A 25,231-nucleotide genomic window follows, 5' to 3' on the forward strand; every position below is an offset into this window, starting at 1 on the left:
ATGGTTATGTAGAACTATTTCTTGTTTATTTTATAGAAAAATATGTGATCTTATAGATTATCTTCTTCTAAAATAATGAAGCAACTATAATTTAAGATTTAAAATTTTAAATATAAATGAATAGAGGTTAGAATTATACATCCATTGAATTTTTTTCACTACATCTATATATTAAAATAATAGATTATAATGAATAGAAAAAAGTAAAATTCTAAGATACTAATAAAAAATAAAAAATAAAAAACTTCATTAAGCAACATAACATTTCTATAATCTAATTAATAATAATAAAAAATACATTAAAAATTTCAGATCAACATTTCAATTTACATTTCTAATTTATAATAAAACAATAAAATAATTTAACTAAGGATTTTCATGGCTCTGCTGTAACTCTCAGCATCTCGCGACTCAGGGCGGAATGACGTTTCAAACTCAAACGAGGCGAAATCTTTGAATAATATAAAAAATATCGCTGAAGATACCAGAAAACTATTAAAAAGTAAATATGGATATTGCGAGTCAAGATGTGTCGCTGGATCGGTATGTTAGAAAATTTCCCTGACACCTAATCGAGATAAATGTATCAAAATCAACTCACATCAAACAGAATGGCAAGTCGGAATCAAACAATTTTGAGGGTTTCTGGCAAGTAATTTGCTGCAACATTCGCAATGCATCGACTCTAATCTTTTCTGAACTGCACTTGCCTGATCATTGTTTTGAAATTGGAAAATACCCGTTCATTTTTCTGTGGACTTAATTTTTAATGGTTTCAGCCATGGCAACCGTGCGATTTCTTGTTTGTATTATGTTTTTAACAAGCTTTGTCCGAAGTGAAATGCCTCATGCATTGGAAAGGCTGATGAGAAAGCTGGACGAAGAAAGGGTTTCTGCTTCGGTACAAGAAGCTGCGGCACGGGGCGTTTTATCCAGGCTGCTTCCCTCGCATGCTTCCGCCTTTGACCTTAAAATTGTTTCAAAGGTATTATGTCTCGCACCCACTCTTATCTTAGCTGTAAATCGGGTTGAAATCTTGAATGTACGCTTTTGGGAAGTGAGAAATTCGTTTGAATTTTTTACATTGAATTCTTAATATCTCAAGGTTTGTCAAAAAGTTGAGAATGGGATAGTAAGTTAAGTTAGCTTAGCTTGATGGCGAGGAAACTCTAATGTTTTATGGTGTTTGAGCTGGAATAATAATGAGATGAGTGACCTACTTGAGAGCTCCTATGTTTCCTTTTACTAGTTTTGATCTCATTGCTTAACCTCGTTGATTATCGCCTTGATGCATGGTATTGATTCTGAGAATAATCACCAAGTCACAAGCCAAAGTAGTCTCCATGAATACAAATCCATTCTGCTAAACAAAAGAGAGAAAAATACAGAAGTAATAAAAAATATTAAAAACACTTTTAATATATTATATTATAGCATTTTACTTTATTGAGATATGACAAAGGTTCTTTTTGGGTGGAGTCCATGTATATTTCAAAATCAACTTGTCGACTATTTATCAAGTCATTTGCTCAGTCTCAACACTGTGCAGGTTAGAGGTAATAAGTGCCATGTAGATCTGCTATTGAAGCTCCGGAGTAATAAATTCTTTGCAAAAAAATGATATTTTATTATGGTGTACTGCAGAAACACTGCATGTATAAAACTATGCTCAATATCTTGAAAGAAGAATTGCCTTAATTGAAGTAATTGAGGCTATCTTTTTGAATAAATTTGACAGTGATGGGCAATTCACATATGTAACCCATTAAGACTTTCCCCAAGGTTAACTAGTTAATGGAATTGCAATGGATAAAATAGAGAATAAAATATTTGGAATTCTGTCATTTTTTATGTACGGGTTGTTACAATAATGTTGCAACAATTTAATATTGAAAAAGATGTGTCCTGTAAAAAAGAACAAATTGTGGGGCAAATTTTTTGTTACTGAATAAAAAGTAACTGTTTATGTATGTAACACGTGGTTCCACGGGATATTATATTAAGCATCTCATTTTGACAAAGACCGTTTGCCAATGCTCATCAATTAAGAACGAGTTTTTTCTTGAATCTACAAGTATTTTTCAATTTCGCAATCGGAAGCAAATATGTACTGATCTCAGATAGAATTTTACTGCAACCTAGGCTCTTGGAAATTGTTTGGAGAGTGTATATGAAAATTGGACTTTCAGAGGAAGAAGAGAGATCATATTCATTCTAACGCCACAAATATGCAAATATTCAAAGATAACACACGGGCCTTCTGTACCTTGACTCTTAGCATGTTTGCACTGTGGGCTAAAACTATTTTTGATGTCATACTCAGGAGAATGGAAGCCTGTTTGATCATGGAGATTTGCAAAGACTAAATAATTCTGTTTAAATCAAACTGAAGTTGACTAAAATAAGTGTTTGTCCTTGTTCATAGAATACCCAAATACATAGTTGGACTACTTGCGACTTGGCTCGACTCGCCAAGCCCCTAGGAAAAAAACTCGGGAAAAACTTGGAAAAACTCGGCAAAAAACTTGACAACTTAAAAACACGCTTAAATTTAATAACAAATGCATGTTTTTTGCAAAATTTAATGAGAAGATGCATCTAATGAGTCAATAAATGATAACACAAAAGAAACAAGCTGATTCTAGATATATTTAAATGCAAAGTGTCTACAAAATCGCATCCTCATGAGGAATGCTGATGGCTGGAAGCCTGAAAGCAATATAGTAAATAGTTTTTGTAAAACCAAAAGTAAATACATCATTACAAATTACAATTACAACTTCCTCTTCCTAGCTCTAGCAAAAACTCGGGGAGAGGTAGAACTAGAGGGTCTAGTCCTAGAAGTCTGTAGTGGGCGTGACTGTGCCTCCTCGCTTGGTATGGCTGGCTTATCTTCCATCTTGGATGAAGTTATGTCTCCACTTGCTTCTGGCACTGGCAATGAATCCTCATCCTCTTCCACTTCCTCATCAATGTCATCCGTCCCAAATCCACCCCCCTCCTCCTCCATAGCTTGCCTCTCCAAATCAGTGATGTCAGTGTAGGAAAACAATGGAGGTTGCTCCTGTGATGTCCAATCACTGTAAGGATCTATATCTTCCAAGTCAATTAAACCACCTTCTACTTCCTCTACCTTCCTTACACGCAATCAAAGATTATATTGCACGAAGACAAGGTCATTGAGGCGTTTTTGTGCTAACTTGCTCCTCTTCTTCGTGTGGATTGCTTCAAACAAGCTCCAATTGCGCTCACAATTGGATGAACTGCAAGGCTGACATAAGACTTTGAGGGCAAACTTTTTGAGATGTGGGGTGTTTCCACCCCAATTTTGCCACCAAGCATCTGCAAAATAAATAAAATGGAAAAGTTAGAAAGCAAAGAGAAAAGGGAAAACATAATTTATCAATCATTTTAGATCCCAAAATCCAAATGGCAAATGTTATACCTGGGGTTTGAGTGGTTCTTCCTCTCTTAGCCAGCTTTGAAGAGAATAGCTTACCCCTTACTCCCTCATAATTTTGGAGCTCACTCACAATGAGGTCTCTCTCCTCAACATCGGGTACCATCCTCTCAATGCATGTACTGAGGCCCTCCATGACATCTCCATTCGGATCTGAGTAAGAACCCCCGAACCTAAAACGAGGGTTGAGGAAGTACCCTGCTACATGAATGGGTTGGTGGAGCTCATTGTTCCACCTCCTATCAACAATTTCCCAAATGGGATCAAATTTGAGTCTATCCCCCTTGTAGTAATTTTTGATAGACTCCTTGGCCCTATCCATGGCCTCATAAAGATATCCCATTGGGGTTTTATCCCCATCCACCAAGCAGAGAACTCGAACCAAGGGCTTTGACACCTACAATTGAAAAACATAAATTACAAAAAGATTAATTAATGAAGTTACAAATTAGTAATGAGAGACTTGAATCAAGAATAATTAAAAATTAAAGTTTTGAAGTTACCTTCACAATCTCTGCAGCCCTTTGTGCAAATTGGCTGTCTAAGACTATGCATGCGATAGCCTCTCCTTCAGGCTTCTTTGAATAAGGTGAGTTAAGACATTCTCCACTCACAAACATTTGTTTCAAAGAAGTCAATGCAACAAGAAGGCTTTGCAACGTCAAGAAAATTGTTGCAAACCTTGTGACACTAGCTCTCACCAAATCTTTCCCTTGGGTGTGCTGTCTCATCAAATTTAGGACCCAAGGGTTGTTGATGATAGAATAGCTACGGTCAGAATCTATTAGGACCGACAGAGACAACGTAATTGTCTAATTGGCCTATTGGCCTTAGACAATTACGTATACTAGCTATTAATGAAAACCGATATTAAATGCCTAATATATTAAACAATATTAAAATTGATATTAGTTAATGTCTATATATATAATCAATATGAAAAACATTAGCAAATGATTGCTGTCGATATGTATAATCGACTATCGATATCTATATTACATTATCGATCTTTATTATCACCGTATTGTCTAATTATTGGTGATGTGTGTTATTGCACATAACTGATTATGTTTAAATTGGTTTAGTTATAAATACCGATTACATTAATGCATCGGTTTGCCTCCAAAGGTATCATGTCCCTACGTGTAGAGTCACAACCTCGGGTATCCTATATCATACAATGCAATTCCTTTGGGAGGAATATATATATATATATATATGATACGATAAGGAGGAGATATAATAAGTAGACAACGATATATACATGATACGATAAGGCGGAGATATAATTAGTAGCTAGCAATAAATACACTGTTCGTATAGAGAATTATAAGCAATAAAAGGTGGATACATATACAACAGTCTTTGAAATATACACATTTAGTTTGTGATATTCACTTGCAGTGAATTCGATATACATTCTGCAAATTGGATCTCCATCGTATATAGTTTGAATTGACATCAAACGGAGATTAAGTTAAAAAAAAATTTAAAATTACCTACCTATTATAATCTGATCAAAACTTAACAAGGATGATTGTAAATATATTTGGTGATCCTCCTTGCATTTTCCACAACTGGAGTCACCCACTCAGGTTTTCCCATGTCCTCCAAAAGAAGGTCAAGGACATGTGCTGCACAAGTGTCCAAAAAAGAGTGGGGTGCCTCTCTTGGAGGATTCTTCCTGCAAAAGAAGAAGTTATTCTTAAGAAAGATGCAACCAAGTAAAACAAAGCCACAACAAATGAAAATATTGCTAATGCCTAAAGGTGATAATTCAAAAGGAATCTACCTGCTGACACATATGCTGCTGCATTATTTGTGATGATTTGCACCACATTCTCTACCCCCACCTCCATGACAACATGCCCCAACATTCCAGCCAATGTTTCTGCATTTTTCACCTTGTTGGAGTCATCAACAGATTTCAAGAACACTACATTGCACTTGCAAGCAACCAAAAAATTGATGATGGTGCGGTTCTTGCCATCTGTCCACCCATCAGAAAGAATGTTGCAGCCATAATTTGCCCATTCAATTTTTTGTTCCACCATCACTTCTCTTGCCCTAGCAACTGCATTTGTGAGCAACCTGCAAGAGCAAAGTGAAATTAGGTCTTAGTACACAATTTTGATTTAATAAACAAGAAATCTAAAAAATAATTACAAATGAAATCAAGTGGACTATGTAGTAATTTCCTAACCTCCCACTCAAATTCTTGCGAGAAGGGGCCTTGTACCCCTTTCCTGCAACTGTCATAGCGGTCACCAAATTCAGCCAATAAGGATTGTCCGTCACATTGAATGGAATGTTGTTGAAGTACCAAAAATCAGTTGCTGCTATGTCGGTTTTCTCATGTGCCTCCCTATTCCATCCAATGGCCTCTAATGATGGTTGTACTCCAGGTGTGTTCCTGGGCACAAAATAATCACCTATGGACCTTGATTGGATGATGCAACAGCGCCAGGTACTCTACTAGAGGAAGCAAAAGCGATGGGCGAGGTGGTGGTGGGTTTGCGGATACGTGGGCCACGCCGAGAGCCTACTATGCCCTCAAGTGCTTCTTGTTCCTCTTCAATGTTAATAGAAATACCTTGAGATTTAGTATGGCTGATCTCATGGCTAACTTTGCCCTCTTCCTTTGCAATTTCTTCTCTTCCCCAGCTGCAAGTAGGGCATTCATTTGTCATTTTATTTCTTCATTGGTCCCGGGGCATGCTCTAGCATCATGCCTGTCTATTCCTGCAAGGTGGTATTTGAGGCGGTTGATGCCTCCATGAAGTATTTTCTCACACTTTATGCATATAACTAACCCAGGATCGGGTCCCTCATAGGCATACCTCCATGCCCCATCTCTAGCACCTTTAGGACGGGTGCTTATATATCCAGATGGGCATGGATTTAGTGGCCATTCCTCCCTTGCCATGATTAATGCTTACTTAACCTACACATACAAAGTGAAAAAAAAAGTTAACATTTTAGTTAAACAATTTAGCAAACAATCTACATTAGTTTAAATAAATTTAGACATCATTCAAAGTTTAAAAAAAAAAATATTAGGGTTTGATTTTTTTTTTGAAAACTAGAGATTCTTCAAAAAAATTGTGAAAAATTCATCAAAACTTGTCAAATCTAGTGTTAAATCTTGTGCAAATAACTTAGAAAGGATTTAGACTACTTAGGAATGATTTCTAATTCATCTAAATGCAACAAAAAATAAACAAATTGTTTTAAAAAAGCATAGAAAAAAAAAAAAAAAACTAACTTGGGAATCCGATTTTCCTTGAAAAATCACCTCAAATCCCCTTCAAATCCACTTGAAATGAGCAAGAATAGCTTGAAATCTCCTTGCTGGTCACTCTTCCCCCTTCTCACCAAAAAGCCCAACTCAAAAAATGAAATGGCATGAACTTTTGATGTTTTTTTCTTTTGTGTTGGCGCGGCCGAGTTTTTGGCTCGGACTTGCGGAGTTTTTGGGGCAAGTAGAAGTGGTAAATACTCACCTGGCCCAAAAACCTGGCAAGTTTACTACTCGTCAAGTAGTCCATCTATGCCCAAAAATATGTGATTATCTAATTTCCCAGTTGCTGTGCAACTTGATTTAAATCACGTGAAATTCCTTTCTAATTAGTTAGAGATAAATGCTACTTTTATAGATTGTAGATGGGAGGTTTCTAACACATCAACCATGGACTTTTTTGTTGGTGTATATTATTAGTTTGTAACATGTTTTCCTACATCTAGGTTTAGCTTGCTTAAGCTTGTGTTGGAGTGAGTTATAGGGTTTAGTTGGCATCTTCTATAGAAGTTACCTTTTCCTCGTTTAGAAATTTTGAAGTTACAATTCCTCTTTGATGTATTTGCCACCTCTTCTCTCACATTTCTTATGAACCTACTCACTTGCATTCAGTTATATATTGGATATATTTGTATCTTGATTGATGGGATAGCATTGTTCTCCTATTTTGGTTTTTGGACCAATGTTTGGAATAGTGTTTTTGTGGCTAACCATGGCATATAGTTTAGTCTCTTTTTCTTGTTTTCAAGAGCACTAGGTTTGAGTGTTCATGAGTTGAGATGATTTTTGGTGAATGGTGTTGTAATTTTGACCACATGATTGTGTTTGGAAGGCTTGGAATAGTTGATATCGAGAAGTTGGCTAACTCTAGTGTTGGGTGCTTAATTTGCTTTGGTTTTTTTAGGTTGCACAAATCTAAGACCATTTTTTTCAAGGCCTTTTGTCAAGCTTTCTTTTCTACATGCAATTTAAGCAAGTCTGTTCAATTGTATTTGTTTAAGGGCCTATTGTTTGTATTTTGCAAGGTTTGAACATTAAATTGTGATGTACAAGGTTTGAGGTTCTTTTTCAAAAACTAAGGTCCTTAATATCTTTGACATATTATATTCGACTAAGCTTGTGGCACCTTCTTAAGGTATGGGGCTGTACTTGCGTTGCATCCTTGAATACATTGTATGACTCACATAGAAATGGTGGGGTTACTCTCAAAGTTGGATTGCTTCTCTTTAAGAGATTATGTCTCTGCACTCCATTGTAAATGAATCAAAATACTTTTGGAAAAAATTCTTAGAATTATTTTGAGTCACACTCCACAATCTATCATTTAGATTCTCTTTCTTGGTGGTTGGAGTTTGCAATGATGCCTTTTGCAATTATGCCCCTCCACTCTTGTTGGAAACTCACATCTCACATTAGTGGCCAATTACCCCATGGTTACAACATTTTGGACATCCTATTGTAGTTAGTAATTGCACTCAATTGTTGACATATTGTTGATGGTTTTCTCAGCTTTGGTTGGTATATTCTCAATGGCACCATGAAGTCCCATCTAAACAGTGTGCTTGTACCACTAGTGACTAGTGTTCTCCAACAATTAACGTTACACTTTTATTGGCATGGCAACAATGGTATTTCTTATGCCCATCACCAACAACCTTTGTGTTGCTTGCATTCAATGTACTTGGAATTCATTTCCTGTATTAGAATAATAACACAATCCAATTTGCCTAAACACCATGTGATCAATGCTTTCACAACCTTGATGTTAAAAGGTACTTGCCATTGCTATGATTGATAGTTGGTTAGTCCATGTGGCATTGAATGTTATGCCACCTTGTACTTGCTAGCAAGGTATGCTTGTGCTAGTACCTCATGATTGAGGACTTTGATCAATTGTTTTTGTGCCACATGGCACACTTGTCTTGCCTGTAGTATGGACCTTGCACACTAGGATCTACTAATTGACTAGGCTGCCACACATTCTAGTTGCCATGTGGTTGCTTTGAGAGACACCACATCACCTTCCCCCTTTGTGTAGATTGGGACCCTCTTTTTTGGGGTTATCACTTTTGCTAGTTGACTTTGGGAGGTTGTTTCTACACCACACATTATTAGTTTTTGACAATTTTTTGATATGGGCTATTTTTTCGATAGCTATGTAGTGGCAAGGTTGGTTTTAATATTTGATGCCCTATTTTTCAAATGCAATTTTCTAGATACCTTGTTGTGTAGTTCTTATATTAAGAGCTTTGAAGGTCCTTAACTTGTGCAGTAAGACTCCTTTATTGGGTCTTGCTTTTTAAAAGTGTGTATTTTTTGCATACTTTGTAATGATACACTTTATTTCTTCTCATTTTGTACCAAAATTGTACTATCAATATATTATCCTTTTTGGAAAGTCATTAACTTGTGCATTAAGACTCCTTTTTTGGGTCTTGTTTTTTGAAAGGGCATATTTCTTGCATGCTTTGTAGTGATATCCTTTATTTCTTCTCATTTTGTACCAAAATTGTACTATCAATATTTTATCCTTTTTGGAAAGTTCTTAATTGTGCATTTAGATTCCTTTTTTGGCTCGTCTTTTTGAAAGTGTGGATTTTTTTAATATTTTGTAGTGGTACCCTTTATTTCTTCTCATTTTGTACCAAAATTCTACTATCAATATTTTATCCTTTTTGGAAACTGTACAATTTTGTCTCTATTGTCATGGTAGATCATGAGAACTATGTATTATATAGAGAAGGAATCAAGAATCTCTATCTTAAGAAGGATGTATTGTTGAGACATGGACCAGCTAGGACTCGAACCTAGGACCTTCCATACGCTGCTGGAGTGCTCTACCACTGAGCTACTGGCCCCTCTTGGACCAGTCCATCGTCGGTCCTGGTGTGGCTTATTTCCAACACCAACACCCCCCCTTAAGCCACACCTCTCATGTGCTTGGGGCTCCTAGCCTGGACCTGGCTCTGATACCATGTAAAGTTATTTCAATTTTAATTAAAGAACAAGTTATGAACTATGAATGCTATATATGGATATGAGGAATTATGTCAATGTCTAATAATTCTGATTTTTATCTGCAGGTCTGAAGGAGAGAGATCATTTAATATTTTCTATGTCTTCTCCAAATGAATTCAATTGGCATATATATCATTTAGGCAACCGGTCAATTGGTGTATTGACCGGTCATGCCTTTTAGGCATGACCGATCAATGCACCCATTGATCGGTGCCTTTACAATTATACCATTAACACAATGCTGATTATCGGTTCAAAAACCCCCGATAGCATATTGTAATATCATAATATAATGACTGATCAATTTAATGAATCGGTTCATATAAACACCGATGATTCAAAGTGCACGATGTATATAATCCAACCGGTGCATTTGTTAACCAATGTTAATGCCAAATGAAGCGGTGTATTCATTAAACCTGATAACAAATATGCCCGATATAATTAAGCCCGATAACAGATGTGAATCGGTGCCAATGTTTATGCACCCGATAGCAAGTATGTATCGGCGAATTTAACCCGATAACTTATAGCATTTAATATGCTATCAGGTTAATACCCCGATAGCATATTAATGCCAATTAACAATTGACATTAATATGCTATTGGGTTGTTAGCCCGATAGCATAATGATAAGCAATGTTTGTACAATCTGATAATCATATGCAATATAAATCAGACATGAATCATGTAGATAAACAACAGAACAAGGAAGGTTAGGAAGATCTTATCTTGCATAAGCTACCATGAATTAACATGTATTGCCTTCTCTTTGGATTCATTCCTGAGCCAAGTGATCTTGAGTAGAAGCTTGCATGGTTAAACAACAAATAGAGTTTATAGTTTTATCAATTTCACTGTTTTGAGGACATTCTATATTGCATAGAGCACGCATAGTGCTTGTTCATTGTTTGGACCACAATTAGACAACAGTATGGAGATCTTGAACCTTCATTTGACAACGATGTTTTCTTGAGGAACCTTGCACATATGGATTATAGTGAGACAACTACCTGTCCTCCTTGTTTGATGCTTTGTCTACAACCATTCATATTCACACCACTAATGTGAGTAAATCATTGGATGAGTAGTTTAGTCAGCTAAACTACCAATTTACAAAGTCATGCATCATGATCCCACTACCTCCTATTGCTTCTATAGAGTTCAGTGTTACCTCTCCGAAGGCATCTGATTATTCTTTTTAGCAAGATCATTATTGTTTTTCAGATATAGTGCATTGGGATGCATTCTTATTAGTCATCTCTTTTATTTTTGTTGAGTACCACCTTTTGGATCTGGAGGACTCTATTGAGGATCTGACTTTTCTCTTTGATGACAGTTCTTCAATAGCTGCATCATCTTTTACCTATTCTATCTCCTACCAAACATGCTTTTGAGATGTCACCTTCTATAGTTATACCTGGGATCCTTGATTAGATATGGACACTTCTCAGCATTGACAAGGGGACCAATTAACATTTTCCAAAGTTTTTAATCTTGTGTTTTCTTTCCTTCATGGATTGGAAAGACCTTCACCTATGGACATATCTCTTTCTAATAGAAGAAACATTTTTTGGCAAAAGTGAATCTTCATCAACATTCAGTATTGACCATCCATTTTTGGTGTAGGAGGCTACCTAGTCCTCTTTTTTTGATGGGTTTTTCTGTGCTGGGGAATCTTTTGTATATGGGTACCTAAAATGGCTATACATTTGTTGGGACCCATTTTTTCCCACCTAAGTTGCACTTAAGGGGGGTGTTGGTGTAGGTTTTATCTTATTTTATTAGTTTATTTATGTATTTTTTACACCTAGGTTTAGCTTGCATTGGTAGGTTTATTTGTGAGTGGTAGGTGACATACTCTTCTATAGGAGTTACACATTCCCTATTTGAATATTGAGGTGTCTTTTCATATCTTGAGAGTTACAATTTTTGATGGATGAGGTGTCCATTTTACTTTTTTTTTGTGTTTCTTATAAAAGCACTCATTGAGCCTTGTATTCACAACTAGTAAGGGAGCACTTTGCTCTTGCTTTTGCATTTAATGTTTTTTCATCTTTAGCGTCTTGATTGATTGGATAAGTTCTCCTATTTTATTTTTCAGATTATTGGTTAGACTAGTGTTTTTGTGGCTAATGTTAGTACATTAGTTTTTGATTATTTATTGATTTCACCCTGAATTGGCAAAGTTTTTTGGTCTGAGTGATGCTTATAAATCACCTCTTTCTCACAATCATTATGCATGTGCGATTGTTTGCAACACACACCCAAAATCTACTTCCAGATTTATCAAAGCTTTATCTTATAAACCACTTCTTTCCCACGATTGTTAGCTTTAACAGGATTCTTCACAACACAAAAAATGAGAGAGAGAATATGTATGTGGAATTAAATACTGTCAAAGGGATGTGCCTTTTTCTAGATAGCTCCTGAGAGAGAAAGGATACTAGCATACTAACCTGAGAATCTTTACCCCTAAGCTTTTTTCTGGATCGACAAAACTTTTGGTGTCAAATGCCTCATAAACTACCTTTTCTCATAATTGTTATCAGTGTGAGAAAAATCTGAAATGTGAAAATGAGATCCAAAACATTTATTGACTTAAATCTTAACAGAATATATTAACATAATGCTGTGTAAACTTGACAAAATTCTTGACATCTTTAATGGGGGTTTTGTGTGCACTGCTCTCTCATTTAGTAATAATTTTATTTCAATGGACATATTTGTAGGATGCTAATGAAAAAATATAAGGAAAAATAATGTTTGTAACTTTGTCATTCGATTCCTCTTGGTCCCTTTGTATGGATTTTCTTTAGTCATGTTAGGCTACATATTATTGAATAAAACTTAATTGCCCTTGATAGGAATCTAAGGTCCAAATTGATCTTGCAGCCCAGTTCCACCCTTATTTGGGACCGTTAAATTCCTTTGTAGCTTCCTTGAAATGTGTCCCCAAACATTCTAAATTGTTTTAAGAAGAATTGCAGAACTTGACAAGTGCAGTCATGCCATATTATCCAAAAAACCCTCTGATACCTGCAACTTGAATAGGAGCATCCAGAGGGTGATGGAACTGCAATTGCCATTGAGCATAACTGCTAAGTGCTTGAGTCAACTACTTTCAGTGACAGCTCAATGAGGTCTAACATCTGTTTATTCAAATTTTTCTTTCTACTTTGGAAGATTGTGGGCCTAGCTAGAAGCTATGAAAGTGATCTACAACACCAATTTGTTTTTAATGTGAGTGTGTGCTCAGGGGTCAATGTTTAGGAAATACCAAAGTAGGTCAATGGCATTTGGATGTAAATTTAGGTTCAATAATAAATGTAACAAGAATCCTAGGTCTTGGAAAATGATTTAAGTGCTTAAGCACTAAAATGATGTAAACAGAGCCCAGAGGGGTGGTGCAGCTGGTTAAAGGCTTCCGTTCAGTCCGTGAGGTTCTGAGGTGGACTCTTGCCTTGATTTACCTGATGGCGGTGGCTTCCGGGTGGTTGCCACCATCCCCAGAGACTTCTCTTGCCTCAGCTAATTCAAATGGATGGTCTGGGTTTTGGGGACACCATGGGTTATCAAAAAAAAGAAAAATGATGTAAACAGAACCTGAGAGAGTAAAACTAAAGTAAGCTTCCTTGAAATGTGTCACTGAACATTCTAAATCATTTTAAGGAGAATTGCAGAACTTGAGAAGTGCAATCATATCATAGTATCCAAAGAATCCTCTGGTACCTGCAACTTGAAGAGAAGCATCAAGAGGGTAATGGAACTATGAGCCACCTACTTTCAATGACAGCTCAATGAGGTCTAACATCTGTTTATTCAAAATTTTCTTTCTCCTTTGGAAGAGTGTGGACCTAGCTAGAAACTACAAAAGCGGTCTTCAACACCAATTTGTTTCAATGTGAGTGTATGCTCGGGTTAATGTTTATGTATGACCAAAGTAGGTCAATGGCCCTTGGAAGTAAATTTAGGTACAATAATAATTGTACAAAAATCCTAGAACTTGAAAAATTATTTAAATGCTTAAGCACTAAAATAATGTAAACAGAACCAGAGAGAGTGAAACTAAAGTAGAGTTGATTATGAAAGTTGGATACCAAGCACAAAAGCCTGTGCTGTCATACACACAGTTCAAATCCTCAGACTTGGATTAACTTGGCAGATCCAATTTTGACTTGGTGACTTTGCCAAAAATCAACAACTTAAAACAATACTTAAATTTTGCAAAAAATCAGTGTGCACAATTTTCTCCTATAAACTCCCAAATACTCTCAACTACACTATGAACTGTTCTTCAAACTCGCTGGAAACTCAGTGAGTTCAAGGTTGAGTTACTAAGCAATGCATCAATATTTACATGTCTAATGTCAAGTTCTTCAACTAGCAGGCTGCCTCAGCATACATCTCCATTGCACTTGGGTTCTTGATAGCATATAGAAGTTAGGCTATCTTTGACTTTTTGCAGATCCCAGTTGCAATCGTGCACTTTTCTCTAAAATGGATATTTGATGATTGTTTTCTTTACTCCCTTATAATCCTCCGCTTATCGCTTCTCTCCTGCATGAATTTGAGTATGCAACTGCTTCATTTGTTTGCCTCCTAGTTACTGTATTATTCATTTCTCTCTCCAATTTTACTAGGTTGCTGTTCACTTTTAATTGTGTACGAATTGCAACAACATTTCAGATGAGGAGATGATGGACCATGGAGTGTGATCCGAAATGTTGATGTAAAAGTTTCCTACTCTGTTATATCCAGAAGCTCTCTTGATCACTCACATGGATTGTGGAAATATTTTGTCTCTTGTTCTCTTCTTAATTATTGTTCCCCATGTGTAGTTCACATTTGATTGCGATGTGCAATAGTATCCATATTATTTTTGATTAGAAAAATAACCGAATTTCAGGTCACTTATTTTGGAGGGAGAAAATACTTAACTTCATGCACATTGCATGCATCGGACTGCATCCACTTCCTTTATTTGCCTCCTAGTTACTGTAGTACTCATTGTCTCTCAAATTTCACTAGGTTGACACTCTCTTGTTAATTGTGTAGGAGATCTTTTGCATCAATATTTCGGATCACATTCTGTGGTCTACCATCATGCAAAAAATCTTCTGCACAGTTATATTGAGAAGCTCTCTCAAACACTTTTATGGACCATAGAAATATCATGTCTCTTATTCTCTTTTTAAATACTGTTCTCCATGTGTAATTCACCTTCTATTGTGATTTGCAATAGTATTCATATCTTTCTTGATTAGGAAAAGACTGCAATTCAGGCGATTTCTTTTGGAGGAAGGAAATTCTTTAAACTTCATGCACTATCACATGTTTGTATTTTTATGTATTGCATTGATTTTCAATTTCCTTTCTCTTAATGCTTGCTCTTTTATTGAGGAGTCCTTTTTTAGTTTAAACTTTACCTATTGTGGATTTTAAGAACCCCTTATTTTCAAAAATCTTTTCGTCACTACTAACAATTTGTTTTAAGTTATTTTAATCAGGCGTGGCAACCTCCTTCCAAGTTGTATTATATCTTGTAATGCTCTTCTTTTTGGTTGATCTTGACATGTGCCACTTCTGGAACTCTCTGATCAAGATTTGAGGCCCCATTATCCCTTACTCGTTGGATTTTGATCAACATTTGCAGCCTCTTCCTTATAGTATTGACCTTGCATTTGATTAAAAAGGTCAATTGAATCAATCAAGCCTGTATTGACTGTTTGATTGGAAATTTATTAATACCCAGGCTATTCTTGTTGTCTGACATTTGACACCATCAGTATAAAGTCTTAACACAGTCTGATAATTTGCTTTTTGATGGTAGTACATGGTGTAATATTTTCCATGTATCATTTCTTTAAACTTGTCTAGCGTTATTTTATTCTTTAATGATATTTCAGTGATTGGAGTCAACCACATTGTTTGACAAGGGCAAATCTTGCAGATTCTGTTTGTGAATGTTATTACCTTTTGCAATGCTAGCTAGATATGTGATAAATAAGCCATTTGTATTTTCTTGTAACTATATGGTTAGTTAGGCTTTTAGTTCATAAATCACATGCTAACTTATTATAGTATGTATCCATTTGGTTTGTAACTTTTACTATTTTTCAGACTAAATGCGGTGGATATGCTTGCTTTATCATTAGCAATCACGATTCATCAATAAACAAAGGAACTGCAAGAGTTGTGTGAGTGCCTTGGCCTTTATTTTTTGTTTTTATCATGTCATGAACTATTTTGTAGTAATACTCAATTTTTGAAGGATTGTTGATTAGTTATATTATGTATTATTCTTGTGCATTTCAAAATAACTTTGTACTTTTGTCTTCTTGTTACCTTTATAGTTTCATTTATAAGGGCGATCACTGGATTTACCAAACTTAGCATTAAACAATATGGAATGAACGCAAACACTTAATGGAACGCGGTGTATGGACTCATTATATCAGTCACATAAAATAGTATAGATATGTAGAGCTGTTGTTGATAGTCTTTGATGTATAATGTTCAGGGCTGAACAGAGATGAGAACTAAATCGTAAATGGAAATCCAAATTGAGTTCAATACATCCAACTCACAAATACCATACTGCGCCAAGCAGGCACGAAATTGAGAACTACCACGGCTGAGAACCAGTATTCAGTGAAAAAATAACTCAGCATTATATCATCATTAATTAAGAAAAACTCTTTATTAACTCATGGCTTTGTTCCTCCTTTTATTATGCTGTGGATAGCAACAATTTGAAAGGGCAATAATGCTTTGGCTGTAGATAGAATTTTTTTTCCAAAAATCTCATGGATTAATGGTGGGGTGAATCTAATTACAAGTGGTGGCAATGATAGATATATTTCAAAAGCAGGGATTTATAGCATAGCAGCAAAAATCTTCTGAGGAAAAAGTTAGCAAACCAAAAATCAAGATTTATTCAAAAAATTGGGATTTAATTGGGAAATATTTGGATTTGCAAAAAAGAGGAGGAAACCTGATGTTTTTAAAATTTAATGGCATTTCACTAGCATAGAGAGATAGAGAACAAATAAAATTGAGACTTTAGCCCATCAATTATGGAATATAGATTTTTGTTTTCATATAACTGATTGTATTGCATTGCATAATGCATAGTGCATAAATAATAACTGGATGCTAATAGTTTTCAAACTTTTCAATTGCAATCTATTTTGTATAAAGTCAATCTATGAATTGAGTACAAAGTTTAAAAATCAGACATAGCCAGTGGCTTTGGCTACTATGAAGAGAGCTACACTAGGGGGCTGCAAATCTGATAATGAATGTCCTAGGTTAGAGCCTCTCCTAAGTTGTTCAATCAGATCACTATCAAGGTGCCCGGCCTTTGTTAGGATATCAAAGTCATCAAGATCAAGAAGGACAATCATTTGTAATCCACTCAAATCCTAGATTGATCTTGTTGAGTTTAATTCACTAGTCTTCCTCAATGTTACTTGATTTTTTCCATATATGGATTAAATTTGGCAATTGAAAGTGAGAAAAATAATGATTACAATTTATACTTACAATTGCAAGTATTTCAAAACTCAACCTTGAGCTTTCTTTAGCTTTAAGTAGAGGTTATGGTCAACAAACACCAAGTCATTCATCTATTGTTGCATTGAATAGCTGTATCTCCTAAAATGTATGTGCTAAAAAACACTCCAAGTACACTTGCAAGTAGATGAACTATAGGACTCACTTAAATTGTGCATTCTCATCCATCAAAGACTTTGGCTTCCTAGCCATAAAATTCCCACCATTGTTTTGAGAAACACAAACTATTTTGAGATGATAATATATAAGATCTACTAAAATCTTAGCACTAATAATGTTCATGTCTAAATTAAAGAGAGACTATCAAAAGTTTATGTAGTCTACCTAGTTTGGAGTTCTTGTCTTGCATGGTAGCCATGTTTGAGAAAAAACCCCTTTTTTGCTTGTGTACTAGCCCACTTTGCCAAAACAACATCCAACTTAATTGGGGTGGGGAACATTTTTTCCATGCACGAGTAGGCATTGAGTGACCTTAGCATCATCTTTGAATAAGAGGCTATAGAATAATGGTGGATTTAAATAGTATCTAGTGGCATAGAGAGGGGAGTGCATTTGTCAATCCCTTCTCCTATCAATTATGTCCTTGTAGTGGCATGTACCTATCTTAGTTATTTCCAACCAACCCCTCGTCCTTGATCCTATCCATGGCCTAGTTTCAAAATTTTTACTAGAGGCCTTGAAAATTCAACCACGTGTTTTGCCACATTACTAAAACTTACCAAACTCGCAAAAAAATGTATCATTCCATTATAATACCAGCCATTTGATTGGTAAAGCTAGACTCTATCTACTCATTTGAAACAAACATTTGCTTCAAATTCATTTTTGCTAGTAAAGAGTTTACAATGCAAGGAAGGCCATAGCAAATTTTGTCACCCTTGGTTGAACTAGCCCCTTGCCCTCTATGAAATAGTCCATCATTCACAACAACCTCATGGTTGTAGATGAACTTGGTAATAGTTCAAGCCTTTTGCAATACCTCAATTCATTCAAGTTTTCAAATGTCCTCTAGGGTTAGATCAAGGTAGTGTGTTGTGTGTAGGGTAGAAAACATAGAGGGATGTTTGTCCATTAGGAGTTTCCTGATAACAACACAAACAACAACTTTGTTTGTAATAAATTGAACCACATTTGGTGGCTCTACATGCACGACTGCTTTATTAAACAATTTGAATAATGCAGCCATAGATTTGATCCTATCTGATGCATCCATGGATTGCAAAAAAGGTCGTATCAATATCACAAGAGACGAGTAAATTGATGAGAGCTTAGTTCCTTCTATTTGTCTATCCATTAGACATTATGATGCATCTATTCTTTTACCACTCTAAGCGATGTTCATTAACATTTCCAATATCTTGTATTGTATTTTTGAGCATATCAAACCCTCAATTTCTTGTATGATGGGGTGTTTAACCTAGGACCTATAGTTGCAATAGCATGCACCATTTCTTGCCAATATGGAAACCAACATGAATGACAGGCTAGAGTAGTGTTGTTGGTAATTAGGGCTGGCGGATTCCAATTGCCTTGGGCAACATTGGAATCCGCCTCCATCATATAGGGCCTGGCCCAATACCTCTCGGCTCATCTAAAAAGCTTTCACACTTTACCCAAACCCAACTCGCCTCCTTGATAGGGCCGACCCTATTTCAATTTACTTAAGAGGAATTAAAATAAATAAAATGTTCAATTGCAAAGAAGGCCGACATAATTAAGAAGTAATATGACTCCTATAAATGTATCATATACTTCTCATTATCATCATTCAGTTTTTCATATAGATGCAAAATATATTCGGTGAAAGCAAAATTCATAGTAAGGCAGTTAGCAACAGCGAACTTCACCAGATGGCAGCAGATCTCTAATAGGAGACAGCGAACTTTATTAGACAGCAGCAGGTCTCCAATTGAAGACAGCGAACTTCATAAGATAGCAGCAGATCTCCAATTGAAGACAGCGAACTTCATAAAAGGCAGCAGACCATCTCCAAAATATAGAGAACTCCATTGAAGGACTGTGAGCTACTTGAAAGGTGCTGCTACCCTTGCTAAGCACAGAAAAATCCGATGAGGAGGACTGCAAATCATAATCTTCATTAGCAAACTGATTGTGAACGCTTCTATCTCTTCTTTCTTGTGACTGCAACCTCTATACTCCAGATAAGTGTGTAATGGTCAATTGAATTCAAAATCATAATCAGATCTGAGGATCCTTTGGCTGGGTTTTTCCTCCTAGGAGGTTTTCCCAGGGTAACTGTGCTTTGTCCTTGTGCATTTCATTTCCTTTATTATGCTTAAGTCTGGAAAACAATAAATTAATTAACCTAGTCTAAACTAATTCTGATTTTCTGAGTTTTATTCAATCTGAAAGTTCTAAAAACAACAAGTAGAACTACAAATTTGCAATTGTTTTCTTGTTTGTACATGAACATTCTTTCTCCATCCTACACTCTCCAAAGTGGTTTATGATCTTGATAAAATATGAGGTGTAAAGAAAGATTTAATGTTTCCTCCACCTATGTTTGGACCACATGCTATAGGAGTAGGTGTTGATTGAGACTCCCTCAAAGATTGTTGTGTTCTTGATGCCTCCTCCAAAGGGTTGCCCTACCATCTATAGAATTATAAACCACTTCTATTCCAGTTCTTGCCTTTTTAGCTTTACCAATGAAAATTGCCTAAAGAATCTATTGCACTTGATATGTGATATCTATAGAGTGCTTTGGGCAGGCAATAGTGTTATGCCTTGGCTCCATCACCAAACACTGTTTGAAGCGATATATGCTTCTATTGATGTCATTCAAGCAAAAATTGCATTTGACCTTGCTTGTATTTGAGACTGTGGGTTAGCAGACCTTAATTAATACAAATCACAGCCTTTGTAAATAAATAAAATCAGTCAATTAGATTAATAAGGACCGCTGATCTATATTAAGGAGTTAAAATAGCAGCAACTAATTTATAAGGCTTACTAGAATTAGAAGAAATTAAATAAGCAATTTATTTTAAAATAGGGCCGACTAAGATTTATTTAAGGCAGGGGCTGACTAAGTTTCATTAAGGATTTTTAGTGGCAGCATTAATAATAAAAGATAGTGCTTAACTTGAAAGAGTGTGACTCTTGCATGGAAAATGATATAAAGGGGAGAGCAAACCATTCGAGAGGATCATCATTGGATCATCAATCAAGATATCTATTTGGAATAGAAAAAAAAGTGAGACTTGAAATAAATCAGATTATGAAAAAACAAATATAGCAGAAATAAATTAATTTAGAACATAGGTTGAGAGCAGAAATGAATATATCTATTTGGAATAGAATGGATTATAGTTGAACTACTCGCTAAGGCTTGAATAAAAAACTCGGCAAAAAACTGGGGAACTTAAAAATTGTTTAAATTTAATTAGAAATGCATTTTTTTTTTGCAAAATTCAATGAGGAGATGCATCCAATGAGTCAATAAATGAGTACACAAAAGAAACCAGCTGACTCTAGATATATTTAATTGTTTTAGATGCAAATTGGGTACAAAATTGCATCCTCATGAGGAATGCTGATGGCTGGAAGAAAATAGTAAATAGTTTTTGTAAAACTAAAAGTAAATACATCAATACAATCACATCTTCCTCTTCCCATCTCTAGTAAAAACTAGGGGAGAGGTAAAACTAGAGGGTCTAGCCCTAGGAGTTTGTTGTGGTTGTGCCTCCTCGCTTGGTACGACTGGCTGTGGCTCGACCTCCATCCAAGTTGTAGCTCTGCCTCTAGCTGCTCCTGGCACTGGTAATGACTCATCATCCTCATCCTGCTCAATGTCATCTAGTGTGAATCCAAATTCACCCCCTCCTCCATAGCCCGCCTCTCTAAATCATAAATGTCATCCTTGGTAAACAATGGAGGCTGAGTTGATGGCGAAATCTGCTGCTCGCGCTGTGCTTTTGTTTGACATAGAATAGAATGTTGAGTGTATTTTATCCTCTCTTGAATAAGGAAATCCCTAATGTTGTTTGGGCTGATCATAGAGGATAACCTCAAGGTTCCAACCGTAAGGTCTTGACTTGCTCAGGATAACTCAGCGGTTGATGTGTATTGCTGGTAAACACAAGGGGACTTATGTATTTGACAAGCTGGCCTATATTTGGTATGGCTATCGGGTGACGCTTTGATTCTCAAACTGGGGAAAATAAATAACAAAAAGATTAGGGTTTAGGGATCCTAAGGACATTGATAGCAACGGTTGGTGCTGTAGGTAGACAGATTTCAAATAAACTAGTTCCTGCTCAGCTAGAGATAAACTCACAACTCTACAGGATAGTGAAATCTCCAAAGGGGATGAAATATTTTCATACCACAAACATTCATCCAGATACCCAATTCTGGTGCAATCCAAAACAAACACTCACAGTTGAACTAAGAACAATAACAGGGTCAAACTAACCATGCACAAAGATCTACTATCAGCTTGCCTCCAATGGTACGAACCTAAAGTCAAATCAGATACCCTCACACTTCACCATTAAGATCATTGAACTTTAATTAGCTAGATGGAGAGAAACCATGCAAACAAATCTGGGCAAATGACAAAACACATTGCTTCAATGCTTCATTCATTTGTTCTAACTGTCATTACAACAATTTCTGCCCAACAATCCCACTCTATTCTACTTCTAACTACTGCTAATTCTAACTGCTAGTCTTTGAAATCTAATCTTCAAAACCTCTAAATCTGATGTTGCAGCCCTTGGTCCATGCTCATGAGGGGTCTTTGATATCCAAGACTGAAATTAGGTAGCACAAAATGAAGAAGTTCATCCCTTTCATTGTGAACCTATGAAATTGGAGGAATTTATATGACCTTTGATGAAACCTCGGCCTAAACTTCAGACCTTTCAAGCCAAAACACCTGCAAACATTGAAGTTATGTCATGAACAATGAATTTCGGTGAAAAGTTCGGGTTTTTCTAGGGTGTTAGCAGGCTGGAGGTTTAGCTAATGCTGAACTTTTCCCCAGGGAAAACTCCGAACTTCCAAAGGGAAAAAACTCTAAACTTCTATAAACTTTAACCCCAAACTTAAGTTCTTTCCTAGGCCCCTTGCTAAGCAATTTGGCACATGCTTTCAACGAACTTTTGCAAGAGAATGAAGCACCTTTAGCCCAAATCTCTGACATTTCTAAGGGGATAAGGACATTTTTTTTTTTTTGCTCGACAAGGGGCCTAGGCTGACAATTCGTATTAATAAAAGAAAGTAGTTTTAACAACATATCAAAAATAAAAGTTTCCTACTTGAGTTGACAAAGGCCAAACTAGGCAATAGATAAGATCAAAAAGGCTAAGTCTAAATCTGTCGAGTCCTAACAGATTCTGAGAATACTACAAACTAACATGAGTTTTAGAAAAGTTTGAAATAACATGTCAACAGTCTAATTCTATGCAATTAACATCAACTGAAACTCCTCAAACCTGAGCTCTAGAAGATGATGGTCCTGCTTGTCCATGATAGCCTTTTGGTTTTGATCGGAGCTCGAAGGTTGTTCTCGAGTATAAGCTCCTCTGCATCGATTGGCTCAAGTCCCTACTGCTCCATAATCTGTTTGAGTTCTTCGTCCCATGCTTCAATTCGATCATCTGCTACTTGGTTTGCTAGACCCACAAATTCTAGATGTTCCCTAATCCAATGAACCCCTTCATTCTTTTTAAAGCCTGAATATCTTCATCATAGTCTATAATATAAATACACCTTGATTTCAAACAAAATCACCTTGAAATACGTTTCATCTTCAATGACCAAAATGGGTAGTTGAGGAGGTGGTTTGCCATTGATGATAGTGGTTGAATCATAGAAGCAATGCTCTAGAAAAAATTGCGATTTGAAAAAATCGCAGGTGTTGTTGATCAATTCCCTAATAATCGGGTAAAAATCATTGACTTAGGTCAACGATTTTTTTGGCGGATTAATCGCGATTGAAACCTGCAAAAAAACACGTTTATCATTTCTCGCGAAATTGACGACGGAAAACCCTAAAATTCGCTTGTCGTTCGTATGTATAATGAGCACATTTTTTTTTATAAAATAAATTTTAATTGTCACATTTAAGGGTTTTTCGTGTTTTTAGGGTTTGGGTTTGATTCTCAAATGGATTAAACATACCTGCTCTAGGTTTTTCCACTTTTTAGGGTTTGAGATTGATTAAACGAATCTGCACATAAAATGGCCACTCTATTGAAGGCATCTATAGTGAATGGTGCTATCCACTCCATCGTTGAAGTCTTTTGGGCCACAGAACCAGGGTAGGAAACAATCTATTTCTAGCCCCATTTATTTCTTTTTTCTTTGTGCGTTGCACTGGGGTCAAGTGAGAGGTAGATTAATGGTTTGATCAAGTTCGCATATTATTTTACATGTATATATTATTTCATTTTATTAATATAAATATATAAATAAAATTTTACATTTGTGTTGTAAAAAATATATTATATTTACATTTTAAATTTATATAATATTTGTTATAGTTTTTTATTTTATTTATTTATATAATTAATGTTATTTCATTATACTATATGTTTTTTATTTTTATAATATTATTTTATATAGTATTATTTTTTATTTGTATGTATCTTTTAGTTTTTTGATATAAATATATAAATATATTTAAAAATAATAGATATCAATATAATTATATATTTATACTATATAAAATAAATAAATAATATATATAATCAAATAACGTTTGAACTTAGTTTTTTTTTATTTTTTTGATCAAGCACTTTTTGATTGGAGCTATGAACTAGTGAGATCACAAGGAGGACCTCATCTCCGAATCGATGGTCAAGGCATCCTCTTTGAAGCACCTACACAGCTTGAGAGCACAACTGTCAATTTCCTAACCAACGAACGGAGAGTAATCGACCAACCAGCATCGGGGGGACCAAGAGCACGCTCCAAATTTATCATTCACACACTCCTCGGCGTGCACCAACAGAATAACCTCTCCGGCCAAGTCAACGGACCGATGGGGGCCGGCAGGGGCGGTCAGCAGTGAATGGCCAAGTCAACAGACCAGCGGGGGCCGGCGGGGGCAATCAGCAGGGCAAGGGCCGGCGGGAGCGGAGAGGGGCCAAGCCCCGAGCTTCGAACTCATGACCTCCCCTATGGGAGGCTCGCAGCTGTATCGCTGCGCTATGGGGTGAACCCCAACGTTTGAATTTAGTTATTTAACAATGTTATTTTTTATAATTTTGTGGATATATTACTGATACTTAAAAAAAAAAAAAAGTTATATAAGGTGAATTTAATCTATTTTCTACAATTCATGTGTTGAAGTCTCTTTTTTATCTGCTTACAATATCTCTATGCTATGGAAATGCCCTTAAATATAAAAAAATAGTTTTTGATATTTTTTCTTCAATTTTTTACGTTTTTTATAAATCCTATTTTTCCCTGATTTTTTGTCGTTTTTTTCAAAAAATATTATACTTTTGGTTTGCCGATTAATTCCCCAAGCAATTAATGCCTCTATGGGTTGAATAATGCTTAGGGAGAGGGATAGAGATGTTGTCATCTATATTTCTCAAGACTTTGTCCAAGTTTCCCAAAAATTCCTTCTTGAAAACCTTGCCGCAGAGCTTCTTTGTTCTGTTTTTTGCCAACCTAGCATGAAGACATGTTGCCAAGAACACTGCTGGAATTTCCATGTTGACCCGGTATTTATGTTTAGTCTTCAAAAAATCTGCTCCCAGAATCTTTAGAATTGCCCAAATGATGGTGGGGTGGTGATATTGGGTCACCTGTAATGTTCCCATCCTAGTCAGGGAGAGTGGTTTGAGGAGTTAGCCTATTTTTGGACCCTTGTAGGCTAACAGGGTATGGATAAGGGG

General features: G+C 35.9%; 1 protein-coding gene across 2 annotated transcripts in view; it reads left to right on the forward strand.

Annotated features, from left to right (window-relative positions):
* The first annotated feature begins 375 nt into the window (after positions 1–375).
* Positions 376–25,231, forward strand: part of LOC131059858 (alpha-N-acetylglucosaminidase) — a 180,479-nt gene continuing 155,623 nt past the window's right edge. For both annotated transcript variants that reach the window (XM_057992916.2, XM_057992917.2), the window contains exons 1-2: positions 376–985; positions 15,900–15,976. In XM_057992916.2, coding sequence (XP_057848899.2) covers positions 770–985; positions 15,900–15,976 — 293 coding nt within the window. In that variant the 5' untranslated portion in view covers positions 376–769. The remainder of the gene's footprint in view (positions 986–15,899; positions 15,977–25,231) is intronic.

Source organism: Cryptomeria japonica, chromosome 10, assembly GCF_030272615.1.
Source record: "Cryptomeria japonica chromosome 10, Sugi_1.0, whole genome shotgun sequence".
NCBI classification, from domain to species: domain Eukaryota; kingdom Viridiplantae; phylum Streptophyta; class Pinopsida; order Cupressales; family Cupressaceae; genus Cryptomeria; species Cryptomeria japonica.